Source organism: Myiozetetes cayanensis, unplaced genomic scaffold, assembly GCF_022539395.1.
Source record: "Myiozetetes cayanensis isolate MyiCay16 unplaced genomic scaffold, myiCay2020 scf5-8, whole genome shotgun sequence".
In the NCBI taxonomy this organism is placed as follows: domain Eukaryota; kingdom Metazoa; phylum Chordata; class Aves; order Passeriformes; family Tyrannidae; genus Myiozetetes; species Myiozetetes cayanensis.
The window spans coordinates 60,050,864-60,067,623 of NW_026087742.1; the positions used below are offsets into that span (position 1 = coordinate 60,050,864).

At 41.2% G+C, this 16,760-nt stretch overlaps 1 protein-coding gene across 7 annotated transcripts; it reads right to left on the bottom strand.

The window, feature by feature from the left end:
* Positions 1 to 1,266: 1,266 nt before the first annotated feature.
* Positions 1,267 to 15,452, bottom strand: ESD (esterase D). Of its 7 annotated transcripts, none has more exons than XM_050334076.1 (9): positions 15,436 to 15,452; positions 11,276 to 11,351; positions 10,460 to 10,548; positions 8,589 to 8,687; positions 5,797 to 5,921; positions 4,664 to 4,783; positions 4,393 to 4,491; positions 2,523 to 2,690; positions 1,267 to 1,492 (listed from the first exon to the last, which is right to left on the bottom strand). In XM_050334076.1, the coding sequence occupies exons 2-9, from the start codon at positions 11,341 to 11,343 to the stop codon at positions 1,412 to 1,414; spliced, it is 849 nt and encodes a 282-aa protein (XP_050190033.1). In that variant the 5' UTR covers positions 11,344 to 11,351; positions 15,436 to 15,452; the 3' UTR covers positions 1,267 to 1,411. The 7 variants fall into 7 exon arrangements, with proteins under 7 accessions (XP_050190033.1, XP_050190029.1, XP_050190031.1 ...); XM_050334072.1 differs by lacking the exon at positions 15,436 to 15,452 and adding an exon at positions 15,233 to 15,383; XM_050334074.1 differs by lacking the exon at positions 15,436 to 15,452 and adding an exon at positions 12,872 to 12,972.
* Positions 15,453 to 16,760: the final 1,308 nt, after the last annotated feature.

Sequence of the window (16,760 nt, forward strand, 5' to 3'; positions counted from 1 at the left end):
CTCTCCCATGCGGGTTTCTGAAGTCTCCCAAGTACAGATTGTGCTGCGTTCTCATTTCTCTAATGAAGTATCTTTCCCTTAACCAGGTCACTTCATGGCTGTATTTTTTCACATTTGGTAGTGGATTTGGGAAGGAGAGACTCTTTCTGCAATAATCTCCTTTTGGAGAATTCTTGCAATGCATACAGTTGCATATTCCCAGCCTTAGAGCTCACCTCACAAATAAGTAGTTGCAACACTGATAAAATACATAATTTAGGGCTGTCACCAGCACAGAAATGTAAGTTCCCAGCATCAGACTCCCTGTAGTCCAGAATCTAGCAGGGGCCAGAGACACAGAAGAACATTCAGCACTGCTTAAAAAAGGCAACTGATCCTACATCTATCCTACTATTTCCTCTGGCAAGAGTGAGTCAAGGTTTGAGCGATGATTCAGGTCCTACTGAACAATGAGAAAGCAGAGGTTACAAGTGATTACTTGGACATCATAAACAGCGCACTGGAACAATCTGTGTTCTAGTCCAAGGTAGCTGGCAGAATTATACCACTGGGAACTATTTTAGATCTACAACTGTCAGGCCTAAATTCTGCCATCTTTTGTACAATAAGCACACTCAACTTTCAACAATGAGGTATTAGATTTAACGGGACCGAGAGGGAACTACTAAATAGATCTGAAAAAAGCAATTCCTGTCTAGATGATCTAAGAAACACAGCATAAGCCTTTCCCACTCTGCAATAATCAAAGGAATGGAGAAAATAACCCTCTTTTACTACAGGCTGCTGCTTTCACGTGTTTTTTTAAGAGGTCTTTTAAGTATCATCCATAATACTCCAGATCATCTGTTTGATGTTAATAATGCACAGGACAGTAAACCACTGTGCACAGAAAGCTTCTATCTGTATTCTCCCCCAGACTTTGTCCTTGGAATGTATTTAGACAGGCCAAGGAGAAATACGCCTATCACTTCAGATTAATTAAGTAGCTTGATTAATTGTGCCACTAATGACTTCCTCTACCATTAAGGGATGAGGTGAACCCCAGTAATTAATTAGCTGAAGGGACACCCTGTAATTATTCATAGCCTGCACAGTTGCACCAGAAACTGTCTTGAGGTCCCAGCTACATACCCACACTCACAGCCTGAGACTGACTCATCTGATAAACTACATTTTCACCCAGAATGAAGCATGCACCTTCATGGTGTTCAGAGAGTTTTCCAAGCCTGGAGGAACATTCCAAATACTTACTCTAAAGCACACACATCAAATTAAGTGGGACTTTTATTTTTCTTAGCAGTACAATCAGAAGAGTTCTGTTTTACAAACATTACTTCAGCAAATGATTTTTGTTTAGTTCACCTCTATCTCTTGATTCATGTTGGACAGGCAGCACTCACATCCAAGTGGTTCAGGCACTGAGGAATTTTGCATGGTGTTTGATGTGATCATTAATAAATGTAGCAATGAAAAAATAGCTGTGATCGTAACCCTGGAAAAGAACAACAACAAAGAAATCAGCAAACAGTATAAGGTTTGTAATAAAGAAATCATGCTAAGATCTGTTATAGGAAAGGTAGTGGCTCTCCTGGTTTGAAGCATTTTAAGAAATACCTGGATTATATCTAAAAATGGTAAAGAATATCCAACAGGTTAGGTATATATGAACACTAGGAAGCTAAACAAACAGAAAGTACCTTAACCTGCCCAAATCTGGGCCATTAGGCTAGAGAGGGGTAACAGCAAGTGTCTGGCACTGTCCTACTGGAAAAACACAGGGCATAAGGAAAACACAACCCGGGTCTGAATTACCACTCCATCCACACTGCTAAAATGATGTCAACCTCTGAACTACTCCCCTTCATCAGCACTAACTGTAGGTGCAGGGTTTATGATAAATAAGAGAGGACAATCCCTCTCCAGACCTGGGCCCCTCACTGGGTATGGTTGGAAGTTGTCAGTGGCTTACAAAGATTCCATTGCTCTCAGGACAGTGTTGTTCTGGGTCACTGCACTATAGGAAAAAGCAATCCTTCCATCTAGGTCCTTAAGTGATTTTAAGATTTTAAGCAGTTCCACTCCTTTCCTGATTTACACAGACACATGCAAACTAAATCATCACGAAGCTTTATGTTGAGCACAATACCGACAGCACAGAAAAGGGATCCCGCAAAAGGCCATCTGTCACTTTGCTTGTACAGTGACTGTGATACTTAATATAAAAGATTAATGCTGTGTCTTCAGCCAAGCACTGGCAACTCGAGTCACCAGCAAGGGATTAGCCTGTCCAAACTGGAATTGTGACGGCACCTAGTGGTGAAGTGCAGCTGAATCCGGTGGGTACTGCATCCCTTGATGGCCAGTACAACAGAAAGTGTCACTTCCCACCCTCTTCCTCACTTGGCCAGGGACAAGCGTGAGAGCATGTCCCGTTAACAAGACACTCTCTTCATTGCCTGCTGCATAGATCCCAAAAATCACAAAGCAGAACCCAATGCTCAAGGGCTGCAGAAGCAACTTGCCTGCTGCAGTCTGAAGACAACTGGGATCTTCTGCTCTGTGCAGGCAGCGATGAAATTATCAGGCAGTAACTGGCCCGCAGATAGGAACTGGTCATCTTTGCCCTGATCAATCAAGATGTCGAGGCGAGGGCCTGAGTAGGCCTTCACAAGCTGTGTAGCATCATATGCCTGCAAAAATAAAAGAGAAGCAACATCCAGTTAACGTATGTGCGACTGGGTCCACTTTGCTGACTGCAAGAAAAGAACGGCATGGAGAGGGTACTGGGCAGCGCTGATCAGGACACCAAGTTACACTTTGGAAGAGCAAAAAACTAGGGAAATTCCAAGCAATTGAAAATTAATACACTACCCTTTAAAAAGGGCAAATTGTATGATCTACTTAATTTCCAAGTTGGCAGTTTGACGGAACAGAATCCAGCCCAGCAGAATCAGAAAACAGCAGTGTAATCAGTACTGATTCACACCCTTGTTCAGACCCTGGATCCTGCTAAAGAAACTTGGTATCTTGATGTAACTGCTTTGGCAGTACACATCATAAATTAAGGACTCTCAACATACATGTATCAAAATGGAATTGTGCATGGGGAACATGTTTCCTGTGAGGTCCTGTGCTTTGTACATGCTAAAAATAAAAAATTCCTTTAAAAAGGCAGCAAGTGTTTAAGGCTGTGGAGAAGACTGGTCACCAACAAACAGCAAAAGCCTAAGTCCTGCACTAAGGCATCAGAGCCATCCTTTCAGGATGCTATCAGATCCAAAAAAGACACTACAATGGAAATGGGAGCTGGGGCTCAGCCAAGCATTGTGGCCATGGCATAAAATGATCCTGCACATATTTACGTGGCAATTTTAAGCCAAAATACAGAGATCAGAGGCTGTATGTCTGTGCCAAAGGCAAGTCCAAATTTGTTTCTGATGACTGTTGTTGATCCAGTGGACTGGGTTTACAGAAGAATTCCCCAGCAAGTTAAGAGGACAGAAAACAGGTTTTGTTTTGGGATTTGTTCTGTTTTGTTTTGTTTCACAGCAAATACATTACATTAAGTCTAATCAAGTTTAACTGGTGATTTCTAAGTATACAAACTAATAGCAATTATAAAAGCAGCTAGCACTCTCCTTTTCTGTAGTGTTTTAATCAGGCCTAATCAGGATGTCTTTCTAGCAGGTACTTTAATCAAATTTCCAAGGAATTTAACTGCAGTTTGTGCTTATTTACAAGGAAATCTGAGTACCTGGTCACAATGATCCCTTTGACTTAGTTCTAGAAATACAGTGCAATATATAAGTTGAGATTACGAACACTGAACAGCTGCCCAAATAATGCAGCAGCATGCAGACAAACAGTTTTGTATCTCAGCCATTCATATATGACTGCTTATATCTCAAAATTAAGGCCTGGGAGCTAAAACCTAACTTTGTCTCGTTTAATCCTGTTCTACAGAATATGAATTTCCAAGTACCCAGTAGGCTCCTTTTACAGCTGCCTCCCACAGGCTTCTTCTGCAGATGCCATGAGGCTCATCAGTCTCTGAACAGTTTGCAGCAGGCTCTTTTCAGGCTACTACAAAAATCAACTGATCATAAATCGAAACTCACAATTCTTCCTAGCACAGATTTTTAAGTCTTCGTAAACCAGAGAGGAATGTAGTCAATTTGATGAGAGATCTCTCATTACATTTTTATAAGCACCATCAGGCAAGAGCAAATCACACTCACCAGAAATATACAATGCTTTTCCACACTTAGGGGTGCAGCAAAACAACAGCACCAGCTCAAGGGAACCCCAGAGTTTCATTCCAGACTCCTGCTGTGATATATTTACAGATCACTCGTTCATGTGTTATTAAAGAACTGCGGTTGCAACACATACCTCCCATTTGCTTGTATCTGGTCCCAGATATCCACCAAGGGCCTTCTTCCCCCACTGACACTGAATTGGGTTGCAGATAGGAGCAAATGCTGACACAGACTGCACAGAAAGAAAGCATGAAAAAAATACTATGTAACAATGAACTCCTGCAACTGAAACTATTGATACATTTAATGATGTAAGGGAACTCAGAATTATAGTGTCTTCTGTCAGATCTTCAGAAATCAATATAAGCATTAGTATACCTTATATAAGCTATACTGAATCTTACTTTGTACTTTCCAGGATTCTTCAGAGCAAGAATAAGAGCTCCATGACCTCCCATGGAATGGCCAAAAATAGACATCCGTTCAGGGTCAGTTGGAAAATTGGCATTTATTAGTTTAGGCAGCTGTAAAGAAACAACAGTGTAATAAAAACGTTAAAGTAACTTGAGTGTGTTTAAGAAAAAAGTCACACAACTAATTAACTAACTAACCAACTAACTAACACATTTTAATGCCACAAAGCCACTGAAACCGAAGGGACATCTGTGTTGCAGCCTGACATTTGTGATCATGGCCTGAAAGCAACCTGTACAGGACTGTAAAATCAAAAGGAAACAATTCAACCAATAATAAGTAACTCAAACTATCTCTTTAGAAATCTATCATAAACTTGTAACAAAAGATGTGGGAATTTCCTAGGAGAAATTTCTTGATAGAGACATAAAATGCATGTGCTCCTGTAGGTAAAATCAGAATGGCAAATTTTTCTTGGGATACTATTTTTTCCCCATATTCCCATTAACTTTGGTTTTAATGCAGACCACACAAAACACATAAGGGTAAACTGGACACTTCCCTTTCTAATCTATATCTCAAGGATCCCCTTTTACACCCAGTTAAAGAACCATCTCCACATCCCCCTAAAGACAGCAAAACCAGTGTAAACAGGCAATAGAGCTGTAGTACTGGTGCAGTGAAATGCAGTGGGTTGTTTCACAAGCAGCAGAGCAGAGATTTTACAGGAGTAGAGAATGCGCAGGTTACAAATTTAAGATTAGAAGCACAGGCCAACCCTGTGGAATCTCCAGCAGGAAAGCAGACTCAAGGAGTTCCTGCTCAAGCCCTGTCAGATGTTATCATCTCTGTGCTGTGGTTCTCTCTCTCTCTCTCTCTCTCTCCTCAGTTCTATGACAATATCTGTTTGGGGCAAGGCCTAACAACTGGATAAATCCAATCACTGAAACAATCAAGGATTCAAAAAGAAATAATACATTCTTTTTCTAACAGAAAAGCAAGAAAATTACAAACCACCCACAGGCTATGAAGATCACCTTAAGCAGGCTTTGGTGCTAGGAACAAAGAGTATGACTGAACCATACCCCTTTATCTTACCCAGTATCAACAGGAGCAAAGTTACCTCATCTTTTATGTAGGAATACATCCTGTAATTTGTTTTCCAAGGATCTTCAGTGGCATCCACATAAAAACCAGCACCGGTGCCAAAATCCCAGCTTTCGTCTTCTCCTTCAATATTGCAGCCACCTAGCATGAAAATTCTTTCTACAGTTACTGTCTTTACTACATGTTCAGAATTGGAGAACCTGCCATACAAATCAGAGACTTGGAACTCAAGTTTCCCAATCATCATATCTCTACCCCTCCAAATATAAGAAAATTCAGATTTTCATTCATTAGTACAGTGTTTTCAACTGTTATTTCAACAACACTTTCAAAATGTCACTTACATAATACCTGCAGATATATCAAACTTCTAAATAGTTTCTGTATCTCATCATAAATAAATATAACATACAGATCTCTCCTAAATTACTTCTGTAAAGCTTTGTCCAATTTACCCAGGGACTTAATCAAAAGTCGTTATTTGTTAATTGGTGCTATCATCTTATTCCAGTCACTAGGCCTCATCCTATCAAGTACAAGAAACTACGTGAGAAACCGAAACTGAAGAAAGCTTCCTTTCCCCCAGAACACACATCACCAAATGATGCATCCAGCCCAGTTTATGCGCTTCAAATAATGTCTGCTAACCTCCATTTCTAAGATTCTAGGGAATAATAACACTTTCTGCTCCTATACTTAAAGTCTATACCTCTACCTTTTCTGCAGTTCATTTCATTGCTTCCACCTATAACTCTCCATGAAATAAGCTGCTTCTTTGAATAACTGCAGAGTTGTTACCTCTTTTCCAAGCCTACGCTTTCAAACTAAATTTGCAGATGTGTCCTTGAGAGTAATACATCCCATCCAGTCCTCCCTTTGATTAGTCTGTGATTTACCAGCCTGGTTTGCAGAACAGAACGTAATATTTCAAGGTATATGTGGTAGGAAATAATGGCCTGTCTTTCTCCAAAATGTTCCTAGTTTCTGCAATCCAAAATTACATCTGTCAGATTACACTGCAAACCCATGTGTAATTTGACAGTGCCTCATACTTTGTGTAAAGATACCTGCCACCCTGTCACAGTGTGAAATCAGATTTGTACAAGGATTCAAAGTTGACTCTGCTCCAGAGTGACATGCCCTTGAATGCTGAGTGATTTCATAACTTAACAGACCAACACTCCCAGGGACTCGGGGTGCTTACACAACGTGTTGGATACAGAAAGTCTATCTTCGGTACCTTGGATATAGACAAAAACTCAGCAAGTCCTGCCAGGCAATGAAGGCAATACTCATTATGCTAAAAGAAACTTTCATGAAGCCTTGAAAAACCAGAAAATTGAAAAGAAGTCTGCATAATACTGCTCAGCACACCTGTCTGGAAAAGCAAACCCCTCAAAAGAATGAAAAGTAAAGTCTATCGAGGCCTGACAGAGGGTCTGTAATGACAGGTATTTAATGATTTCATGCAGTCTTTTTACCCACCAGGTACACTTCCTAGCTCCTGGAAGGTAGTTCTCATGCAGTCGTAACTACACAGTTAAAAAGCATATGTAAGCATTTTCACTGCACATGCTCAGGTCTTTTAATTCATGATTACATTTTAATTGCTCTTCACTTGTTTCTCCAGACAGCTCAAAGACTTAAGAACATTTGGAGTCTCTGAGCTCAAATTTAAGAGTATAACATGAAACACATACTGAAATTCATCCAAATAGCAGAGCAATCCTTATCAGTTATTAGACTTAAAGGCACGAGAGAAGCTGCCAAGAGGGGTTTAAAAAAAATGGACACAGCAATGAATATGGAAATGCAGTTACACATTGATAGAGACAACTTGCACAGACAACGTCAAAACCAAGTTCCAGTATAATCACTCAATGTCAATAAGGCAAAGGTTAGTTGCCCATCTCCAGCCTGCAGCAAATGGCAACAATGAAGTGTAAAGTTCATTCATACGCAAGTTTTGCTCTTCTGTCCCTCTTCTTCACTAGAAACATGTATTTATGTTCTTTGACCTGACACAACTTCAAAACCTCAATGTGAAAAATATTGTATGGAAAGAATATCAGTTCATTTCAGTATTGCCTCTATTCAGATCTGACCCACTAAAGCTTGGGAAATAGTGGAAGAATTCCACCTTTGTATACAGCACTCACGAGAGTTTAGCAGAATCCAGCAAATACAAAACATAAAACACTGAATCCCCAAATTACTGTATTTCCAGTAAGTGCTGATCCACGATTTTCAGGTTTCCCATACTCAGACTTGTACAGATAACAGCACAACATTTAAAAACTCCATTCATCTGTAGTCTATTGTAGTGGCGGGGAGGGAGGGTTTCTGGTTTGCTTTTCCAAGTACTGGAATCCTCTACAGACATGTGTTTAATTGGCTTTAGAAGGCAGAATACAATAAAGAGCAAGCATTGCAGCTTTGTGTCACAACACAGTTCTGCAGGTGTTATAGAGTCTCAGCAAGTCACAAAGTGTCAGCAAGAACTCTAATTAAACACATGATTCTTGTTTCACTTTCCTTTCTCTCCTCATTGGTGCTGAACTCAATGGCCCCTTTGTTCTAGTTTTAGTGCCACAACAGCGAGAGAGTTTCAAATGTTGAACCCTCACTACCCCATTATTAAGAACATGCACAATACGATCTAGCAAACAATTCAAGATACAGAAGGTGAGGTCATATTCTGACTCAGGTGGGCAACACACTTTGTAGCAAACTGCAGCACTGCATTATCCAAGGATAGAGACAGTGCCCTTCAGTGTAATGACTCTTATGTCTCTTGCTAGAACTTACGTGGGCTTGTGTCTGGCGCAACCACAATAAGACCGTGTTCAGCTGCAGCTTGTTGAAAACCAGCTTTCGTTATAAAATTCTGTTCTGTGCAAGTTAACCCTAGAGAAATAAAAATATCATTGGTTACCCATCACTCACAGCATATCGGTTTCAAAACCCTTCTTGACAGAAAAGTTTTTGAAAAACAAGGGATTCCATAAACATGGAAAAGTCTTTCCACTAGGTTCAACAATACTTAACAATCCACAGAAACAGACACAGTTGCATGTCACATCTAGTAACACTAACATGTGATTCAAAAACAGGTCAATGTGTACTCTGTATCCCCTTGAGTCCCTCCTCATATAACTTACAGTGCCCTCAAGTACCCTGAATTCAAATCCATTAACCACAGGCACTGTTGCTAAGGTTGACATCCTTTAGTTCTGACACCTAACCCTGAACTGCATTTTTCTGTCTACTGCCATCTCAGCTGTTTGCATCACAGAATTACACATGTGGTCTGACAAAGTTCACATACTTTAGGCCTGTAAGCACTTTGCTCCAAAACCCAAAGCAACCCATGCCTTCTGTACTGCAGCAGGCCCAAATGAAGTCCAATTACACATAAGTAATACTCCACACCAATATTTTAATTTTTCTTCATTGTGCAATTTGAGAGGGCTTAATGATTCTTGTTTTCTCTGAGGACAAGTTGCAAATAACCTAATTTGATGGATAGACTAGCCAAGACAGCATGGTTTACATTCAAAAAATAAATGTGCTGCATGGCTCAGAGCTCTTCAGCTAATTTTGGTGTTTCTAACACTAAGGATAAACATTTTTACGCAGTCTGCTGTCATTCTCCAAATCAGACCTACTAGCTACTTTGTGAAATACATACAAAGAGCATATTCTTCACACTAAGTCAAGTCTCCTACTTTCTAAACAGAAGCCTCAATAAAGCAACTCCTAAAACTACAGAACAGAGTTTCTGCTTTTCATCTTGAATAATAGGAAAAAACCCCAATTATATTAATTTATCCAAGAGCCAGTACCAACATAAATCTGACCATTTTGAAAGCCTTAACATTTTTTATGCAATAAATAATGCCTTAACATTATTTATGCGGTTTTGGTGCAAGACCCAGCTCTGTGGGAGATAGTAGAAATAGGACGGAGTAACAAAGCCAAGATAACTGGGAGCCCATGTCTGTACACGCAGTCTCATCCCAGCTTGCCTTACATCCAGCAAGACAGCAGCTGGATAGGAAGCTGCAGGAGCTGGAGAGATGAAGAAACGATGCTGTGGATGAGACAACTTTATTGCTGTTGCACAACTTTGTTCAGTCCCTGGGCCTTTCTGATCCTACAGGTTTACCTTACTCTAGATGTGTTTGCACTAAGGCAGCTATCAGCATCTCTCTTTTCGAGTTCACCAGCTGCTCCCTGCAAAATAGCACTCAGAATAAGGTGGAGTCCACAGGACAAATGTGCTGGCATCCATGGGCTATATTTCACGTCCCTACTCTGTTAGCTGAAGCAGTCTGTCACAAAAAAAGGAAACAGGAGGTGCCCCAATGGGAAGGCCTTTCAGGAGAACCTTTAAATGTATATGTTTTGGAAAAAGAAGTATGAACATTTTAGAACACAGTGGTAGAACATTTTGAACACTGAGCATTTTAGAATACAATCTGGTAGGGTACCCCCAAGGCTGGCTGCATCCTAATGTACCACAGTACACTCAAAGTAAATGTTTCTTCCAGAAGATGATCTTCTGCAGAATTCAAGAGCTGCCACTTTGGTACCTCCCCATTAGGTTTTCAGTAACTGTAGCTCAGCAGCTTGAACATGATTATCTTTTTTAAGTTACTAAAATTCATGTTACTTACCCGAGAGCCAATACAGCACAGGACACTTTCCAGTTTCTGCTTTCGGAGGCAAGTAGATTCCAAATTTCATTTTGCATTTTAGCTCTGCACTGTATTAATAAAAGACTCCTCGTTATCACCACTACTTGATTAACAAGATCACTATCATTAAAAAAAGAAAGTTAACTCAGTGCATTTCATTCCAAGAGAGATTTTGTCAGTGAATTGTAACAGTTAAGGTAAATGAAGTGAAAACCCATTTTTAAACTCAGCTTTAGACTTGAACTGGCAACAGCTGACTTTCCTACCTAGTTCTCAATATCCTTAAAACAGAGGCTTACAAATAAGCCACATTTTCACAGTGCTGCTAACTGGGAACAGTTTGAAAACTAAATTCTGAACCCCAGCAATATTTAACTTGAGCTTTAGGTATTAAATTGCAAAGTAATTTTTACTGAAGAACTATCTACTGCATCTGTCTGCCTTTTTTCTGAGTGCACAGAAGTGAAATATCTAGTAGAGTGATAGAGAGAACTTTGCACACACAGGAATTCTCTGTGCTGCAAATAAGACAACCCAAAGTGATGGAGCTTCATTTTCAAAGGTAAAACGACTGGCTTCCCATCTCAGATCTGCAGCACTAAGTACACTAGATTATGTTAAACATGAACACAGAAATACGAGAACACAGCCAAAGCAGCAGAAGGCATTATTTCTTACAGAAATATGGATATTAGGGAGAACGTGCTATTTTCCTGCAGAATGAAAACACTGACAGCAATTACAGTTTATGTATAGCTCCATGCTCAACGTCTAGGCTGCTTTAGTGGTGTTTACCTGTCGTGTTCAAACACCTTCTGGAAACCCTCAAAGCATTTGTTGCTGGAAACCTGTTTCAGAGCCATGATTTTAACTGCAAAAAAAGAGGAGTAAGTTAAATTTGAAAATAAAACATTCCTGGACTTACAGTGAGTTTTGAGAAAAGAAGAGTTGAGTACAACTTGAAATATCTTTGTTTAGTGTTATAGTTTTTCAGAATCTCCTGAAAACACTTTCTGATTTTTCATTAACCTTTTTTTTCGCCCCCAGAAAAGGGACAGGAGAGACTGAACTCTTGTGAGCAGTATGGGCAAAGCCTTCCTGATTTGCTACAGACCCATATCTTCAACCACCTTTACCTCTGCAGTAACTGTGGCTTGGTCTTTGTCTACCAACGCCGCTACCCAACAAGCAACCTCACGTGCTGTGGTTAACTAGCAGCTGCCTGTGACATGGGGCCAGGCTACTATCTCCACAATACAGGAGATAAACCTGTTCCACCTTTCAGTCACTGTGTGTGGCAGTATCCAACGACTAATTACCACAATACTGAGGACTGTTCTCATCTTTGATGGAAATTAATTACCATGTTCTAACAGTCTGTGGCTTATTTCCATGGCAAGCAGTATGAAAAATACCAGCAAGGAAAGAGTCCTGGGAGTTTTAGAATAGCTGGTAGTGCAAAGGTATTAAATATGCTAAGGAAATTCGGGAAGGCTGACAAAGAAGTGGACACTGTCATCTTGCACAGGCAGTAAGGCCAACCATGCATCTGAAAGAGGGACAGACCAAAAGGGTAACAGAATATACTGAGTTGGAAAGGGCCCAGTAGGATCACTGAGTCCAACTCTTAGCAGCACAGCCCCAAGAATCGTACCCTGTACTGAGAGCATTGATCAAATGCTTCCTGAACTCTGTCACGTTTGGTGCTGCGACCACTGCCCTGGGGAGCCTGTTCCAGTGCCCCAGCACCCTCTGGGTGAAGAACCATTTTCCAGTATCCAAACTAAACCTCCCCTGACACAGCTTCAGGCCATTCCCTCGGCTCCCGTCACTGGTTGCCAGAGTCGGCGCACAAGAAAATCCTGAGGACAAACCAGGTAATATCACACCAGGTAACAAACGTCAAAACGAAAACGTTTCATCCCTAAGAGCTGTGCTCTTCTATGGGGCACCGGCCAAGAAAAGGCACGCACCACGGAGAGCCCTCAGGGCCTGCTCGTTGTCTCCTCCCACCCGGCGGGGCCGGAGCCGAGGGGCGCCCACCTCGCAGCGCCTTACACCCATCCATCCCACCGCAGCACCGAGCTACAGCGGCTGAAGCAGTACCAAGGCCCCGGCCCCGGCTCGGGACGCCCCTTTCCGTTTCCACACAGCCAGTCCTGCCCGCTGCCCCACGGCGCTCTCCTGCGCCTCCATTTCCACCCTCCCGCCCTCGGACACAGCGATCCCTCCCCCGCGGCCTCCCGCCGGCCGGGCTCGCACGGCCCTGCCGCTGCTGCTGCTGCTGCTGCCGCCGCCCGCTCTCCCCGCAGCGCCGGCCCGGCCCGGCCGCCCCGCGCTCCCCACCCCGCACGGCCAGGCCCGGCCCGGCCCCTTCCCCCGCTCCCTTACCGCGGCGGGGCTGCGGGGCCGAGCGGGGGCGGTGCGGACCGAGGGGCGGCCCCTGCGCGCAGGCGGCCTCCCGGCGCCCCGGCCCTGGCCCGCCCCCGCCTCCAGCCCGCCATGGGGCGGCGACGGAGCGGGCACAGCAGAGGGCGAGCTGGGGAGTGGGCGCTTCCGAGGCCCCGCGCCCCAGAGACGGCCCTCCCGCCGCTGAAGGGGAGTATGTGGAACAGTAAAAAAAAAAAAAAAAAAAAAGAACGAAATAAAAAGTTAATCCAAAGAATCTGATAATAGTGGACTATTCGGAGCAGGAAGTGTTTCTCTTTAGTGTCATTGTCCCTTCTTCGAGGGTGGGCAAAGGGCCTGAGCTGGGACCGCTGCATCACTACGTGCTAAATGTTTTACCTCCCCTCAGTGTTTTAGAGCTCTTCATAGCAGCTGCCACCTGACACACTGCTGATTTTATGATGGACCCAAATTCTAGTGTAGGTATTTTACTCCTCAGCTGCAAGAAGACACTTGGTAGTGTTTCCATCTTATTCATTACCCAAATTATCCCAATTCCTGCTGCAAGAGGGTCTGATCTTTTTTTCTTTCTTTCTTTTCTTTTTTTTTCCTTCTTTTAATTTCATTTTCTTTTATTTATTTTCAATTTTTACATTTTATTTGTTTGTTTGTTTATTTATTTATTTACAGTTAAACATGCCTGTCAGTTGTCAAAAACTCTCCCCAGCAAAGCTCTCTCCCTCTTTGTAGTCTTGTACCATGTATTGCACTGGCAGCAACTGTTTTTGCCCATAACATTTTGCAGTCTTTACTTTCCCAATGTGACAGTAACTCCCTTTGTATTTTTGATCCCTTCTTTCAGCAGGGCACAGTATCGACAATTTTGTACCCCCAGTACTTTGTATTCTTCCCTGGCAGATCTGTTTGGACTGCAGCTGCTGGACATCAGACCTGGACCACACATCCTGCCTTCCAGAGCAGCTTTGCTATCTTGTCTCTCTACTTAGATGTAGTTGGTACAAATAGTCTGTCTCTGAGCTGTTTAAATTTCCTTTTCTCAGCTTTTCTTTGTCAAGATGGGTTTAAGTTGCCATTAATCAAATTAAATTGCATTTCTTGTATTTCTCTAGCACTCTTCATGTAGTTCCTTCCATCTCTATCTGCGTGCATTTTGTAGCTCTCTTAATATCCTGCTCTCTCTAGCAAGATATTGCCCAGTTAGTTATTTGAGCTAAACTTTAGCCAGTCTGTTTTCTTTCTTGGATATATAGACAGCTGTCATTAGGCACATCTCGTTTTCCATGATATCTGCAATTGTTTCTAGCTATTTTTTTCTCTCTTGTCAGTATTAAAACTGACTAACCCAGGCAGTGATACTGATAAGATTTTAATGTGCTCCTGGTATTCCTATCCAAGTCCCTTAGACAGGCTCTATCCTATTTCCTCCCATTTCAGAGTGGTGACATATTCAGAAGGGTATAAATAGCAGCCTGCTGATGAGTTTACCTGGCCTCCCCACAGCTCCATTGTAGGCATAACTTTTTTATGTCTTTTCAGTCAAAAGTGACTGAAAGTAAACGCATAGGTATGTAATGTGAGAGCTGTGTCACAGCCCTCCAGAGAGCTGTTTTCACGGCACAGAGATGACACACCAGGGTAGTGTTAAGAACAGTGTAAGGCAGAGGGAGCCAGATTGATACAATTTCTTCTGTGCTGTGGCTAGATCTTTTTGGTATCTTTGGTTATGTGCATTTGTTTAATATTAATACCATTTCTGTACCCTTTGAGACAGTGATCTCATCTTCACTTTGGTTATTCAGAGCACTGAATTCACACTTCACAGACCACTTTGCCAGGGTATAAATAATACAACAATACTAACAACAATAGTATGTTGGTTTTTTCTGTAAAGAACTTTTCCAGTGTTTTTGATAGCAATTGTTCCTAATCTAGCCATTTATGATTCCAATGTGGTATGTGTAAAAATTCTTCAGTTGTCTTATTAGCTCAGTTGGTTAAAACTTGGTGCTAATTACGGAAAGGTTACAACTTCAATTCCCTGTATGGGCCATTCACTTAAGAGTTGGACTCAGTGGTCCTTGTGGGTCTCTTCCAACTCAGAATATTCTGTGATTCTGTAAATCTAAGCTTTATACCATGCTATTGGTCATTTCCAAGCAACATATACGGGTAGTAACAGTATCATCCCTCAGTAGTTTTTCAGATGACTGTATTGACACAACCTGTTTCAAGTCTTTAGCCTTTCAAGGGGGAAACTCTGCACAGGGAAGAGAATTTTCTGCCACTTCATTGTTATTGATTATTTTTCTATTTCCTTTTCTTTACCACATGCATCTATCTTACCTTTTGTCTTAGATAGAAGATACATCTTCTGAAGTTTCTTTTCTTTCTTCCCATACCATCAGGATTTCACCTGGGTGCAACTTGTCATGTCATTAACTGCTGTCCCTTCAAGGCAGTTCTTTACTTTTTCTTCAACTTGCCCAATGTGCTTCTTATTCAACAAAACCCAAAGCAGAGGCTAGAATCTACACACCCTCACTTACTTTAGCTGCATTACATTGAGGTATTTTTCTCTTTTGCTCCATTTCTTGATTTCATTACTTCTTGTTTGTTCATTAGAGACTTGTCATTTGAGTCCATAGGTCTTTTTGGGAAACAGTATTGCCCTTTGGTCTTGCTTGCACTGTAATAAAAGTAACATAGCTCCCCTAACTTCTCTTTAATTTGGCCATATCTTCTATTGCTGTTTCTGCAGCACTGCACTGGTGATCTGGAATGGCTTAGATAGCTCTGAGAGGCTATGAGTTTGAGCATGTTATTGAACCCTCTTTGCAGAGAGACTGTGAGAAATACGTTACAGAAACAAGTAATTTGTGATAAGAAATGAGAAAAAGTTAATTTTTTTTAAAAATTATTTCTTCTTGGAGCAGTTAAAGCACTAAAAACTTTTCCGGGGGAGGTGGGTGGTAGAAAACAAGCATGCTTCTTTTATTACAGTAATGTAAGAAATATTATTAATACTTGCCTATTACAACTAATACTAAATCCAGTGAGGAATATGCATCAGATAATTCTGTCAGAAAGTATTTTTCTTTTAATGCTTTACAATTAAAAATTAAGCAGTCTTGCTTTTTTATAGTAAATTAACTGCATGTGTTTGTACTATCTTTTGTTTTCTATTTTTTCTAGTAGAGATTTTGAACTTATGAAGAGTCTTCTTGTTTGAGAAATTTTTCCACATACAGTTTTAAATATCTCATGTATTTAGGGAGCCTTTAAAGCTGTTATTTTGAATTGAGATATTCAAGTCAAATTTGAGGTGTAATTGCAGCTAAGTAAAGATATTGGCTGACAGGAATACAATATTTAATATCTGACTTAGCAAATGCCTAAAGGACAAATTTAAATTCAACTTCAGCCAATAAATAATTTAGTAGAACATTAGGCCTCATCTTACTAATGGGAGCCACAAGGAGAGGTGGAGACATAAATGCCATTTGTTTAGGCTTGTGGTTGTCTTTCCAAGGAAAACATGCTTTTCTTTAGGTCTTAGGGAATAAATTAAGATCAGCAGCACCAGCTGGCATTCCTCGGATTTCTTGATCCTTACACGAGCCTTGAAGTAATACAACTACAGTAGACTCCCTCTCTTGGTCTTGGGATACAGTTTGGTCCTCAGATTTGAAGAGAATTAGCAAAAAACTTGATTGATCTGAATTTTAAAAAAATATAACGGTCTTCTGAATGTCCTCATTTAATTTGATTCAGGCTGAGATTTTGAAGGGAACAAGTTTTCAGTCAATAATGTGTGGGATTAGTTATAACTAGTGTCTAAAACTAGGCAAAAAAAAAATGGAGTCACAGCCTG

What these genes read in the sequence shown, in the direction of transcription:
- ESD (XM_050334072.1), bottom strand. Translation starts at nt 15,257, where the DNA reads ATGTATCTTCTATCTAAGACAAAAG. An exon ending in ATTCCTACATAAAAGATGAG is followed by an intron (nt 4,784 to 5,796) that starts GTAACTTTGCTC and finishes GTTTCTTTACAG; the next exon opens with CTGCCTAAACTAATAAATGC. An exon ending in TTGTCTTCAGACTGCAGCAG is followed by an intron (nt 1,493 to 2,522) that starts GCAAGTTGCTTC and finishes GTTCTTTTCCAG; the next exon opens with GGTTACGATCACAGCTATTT.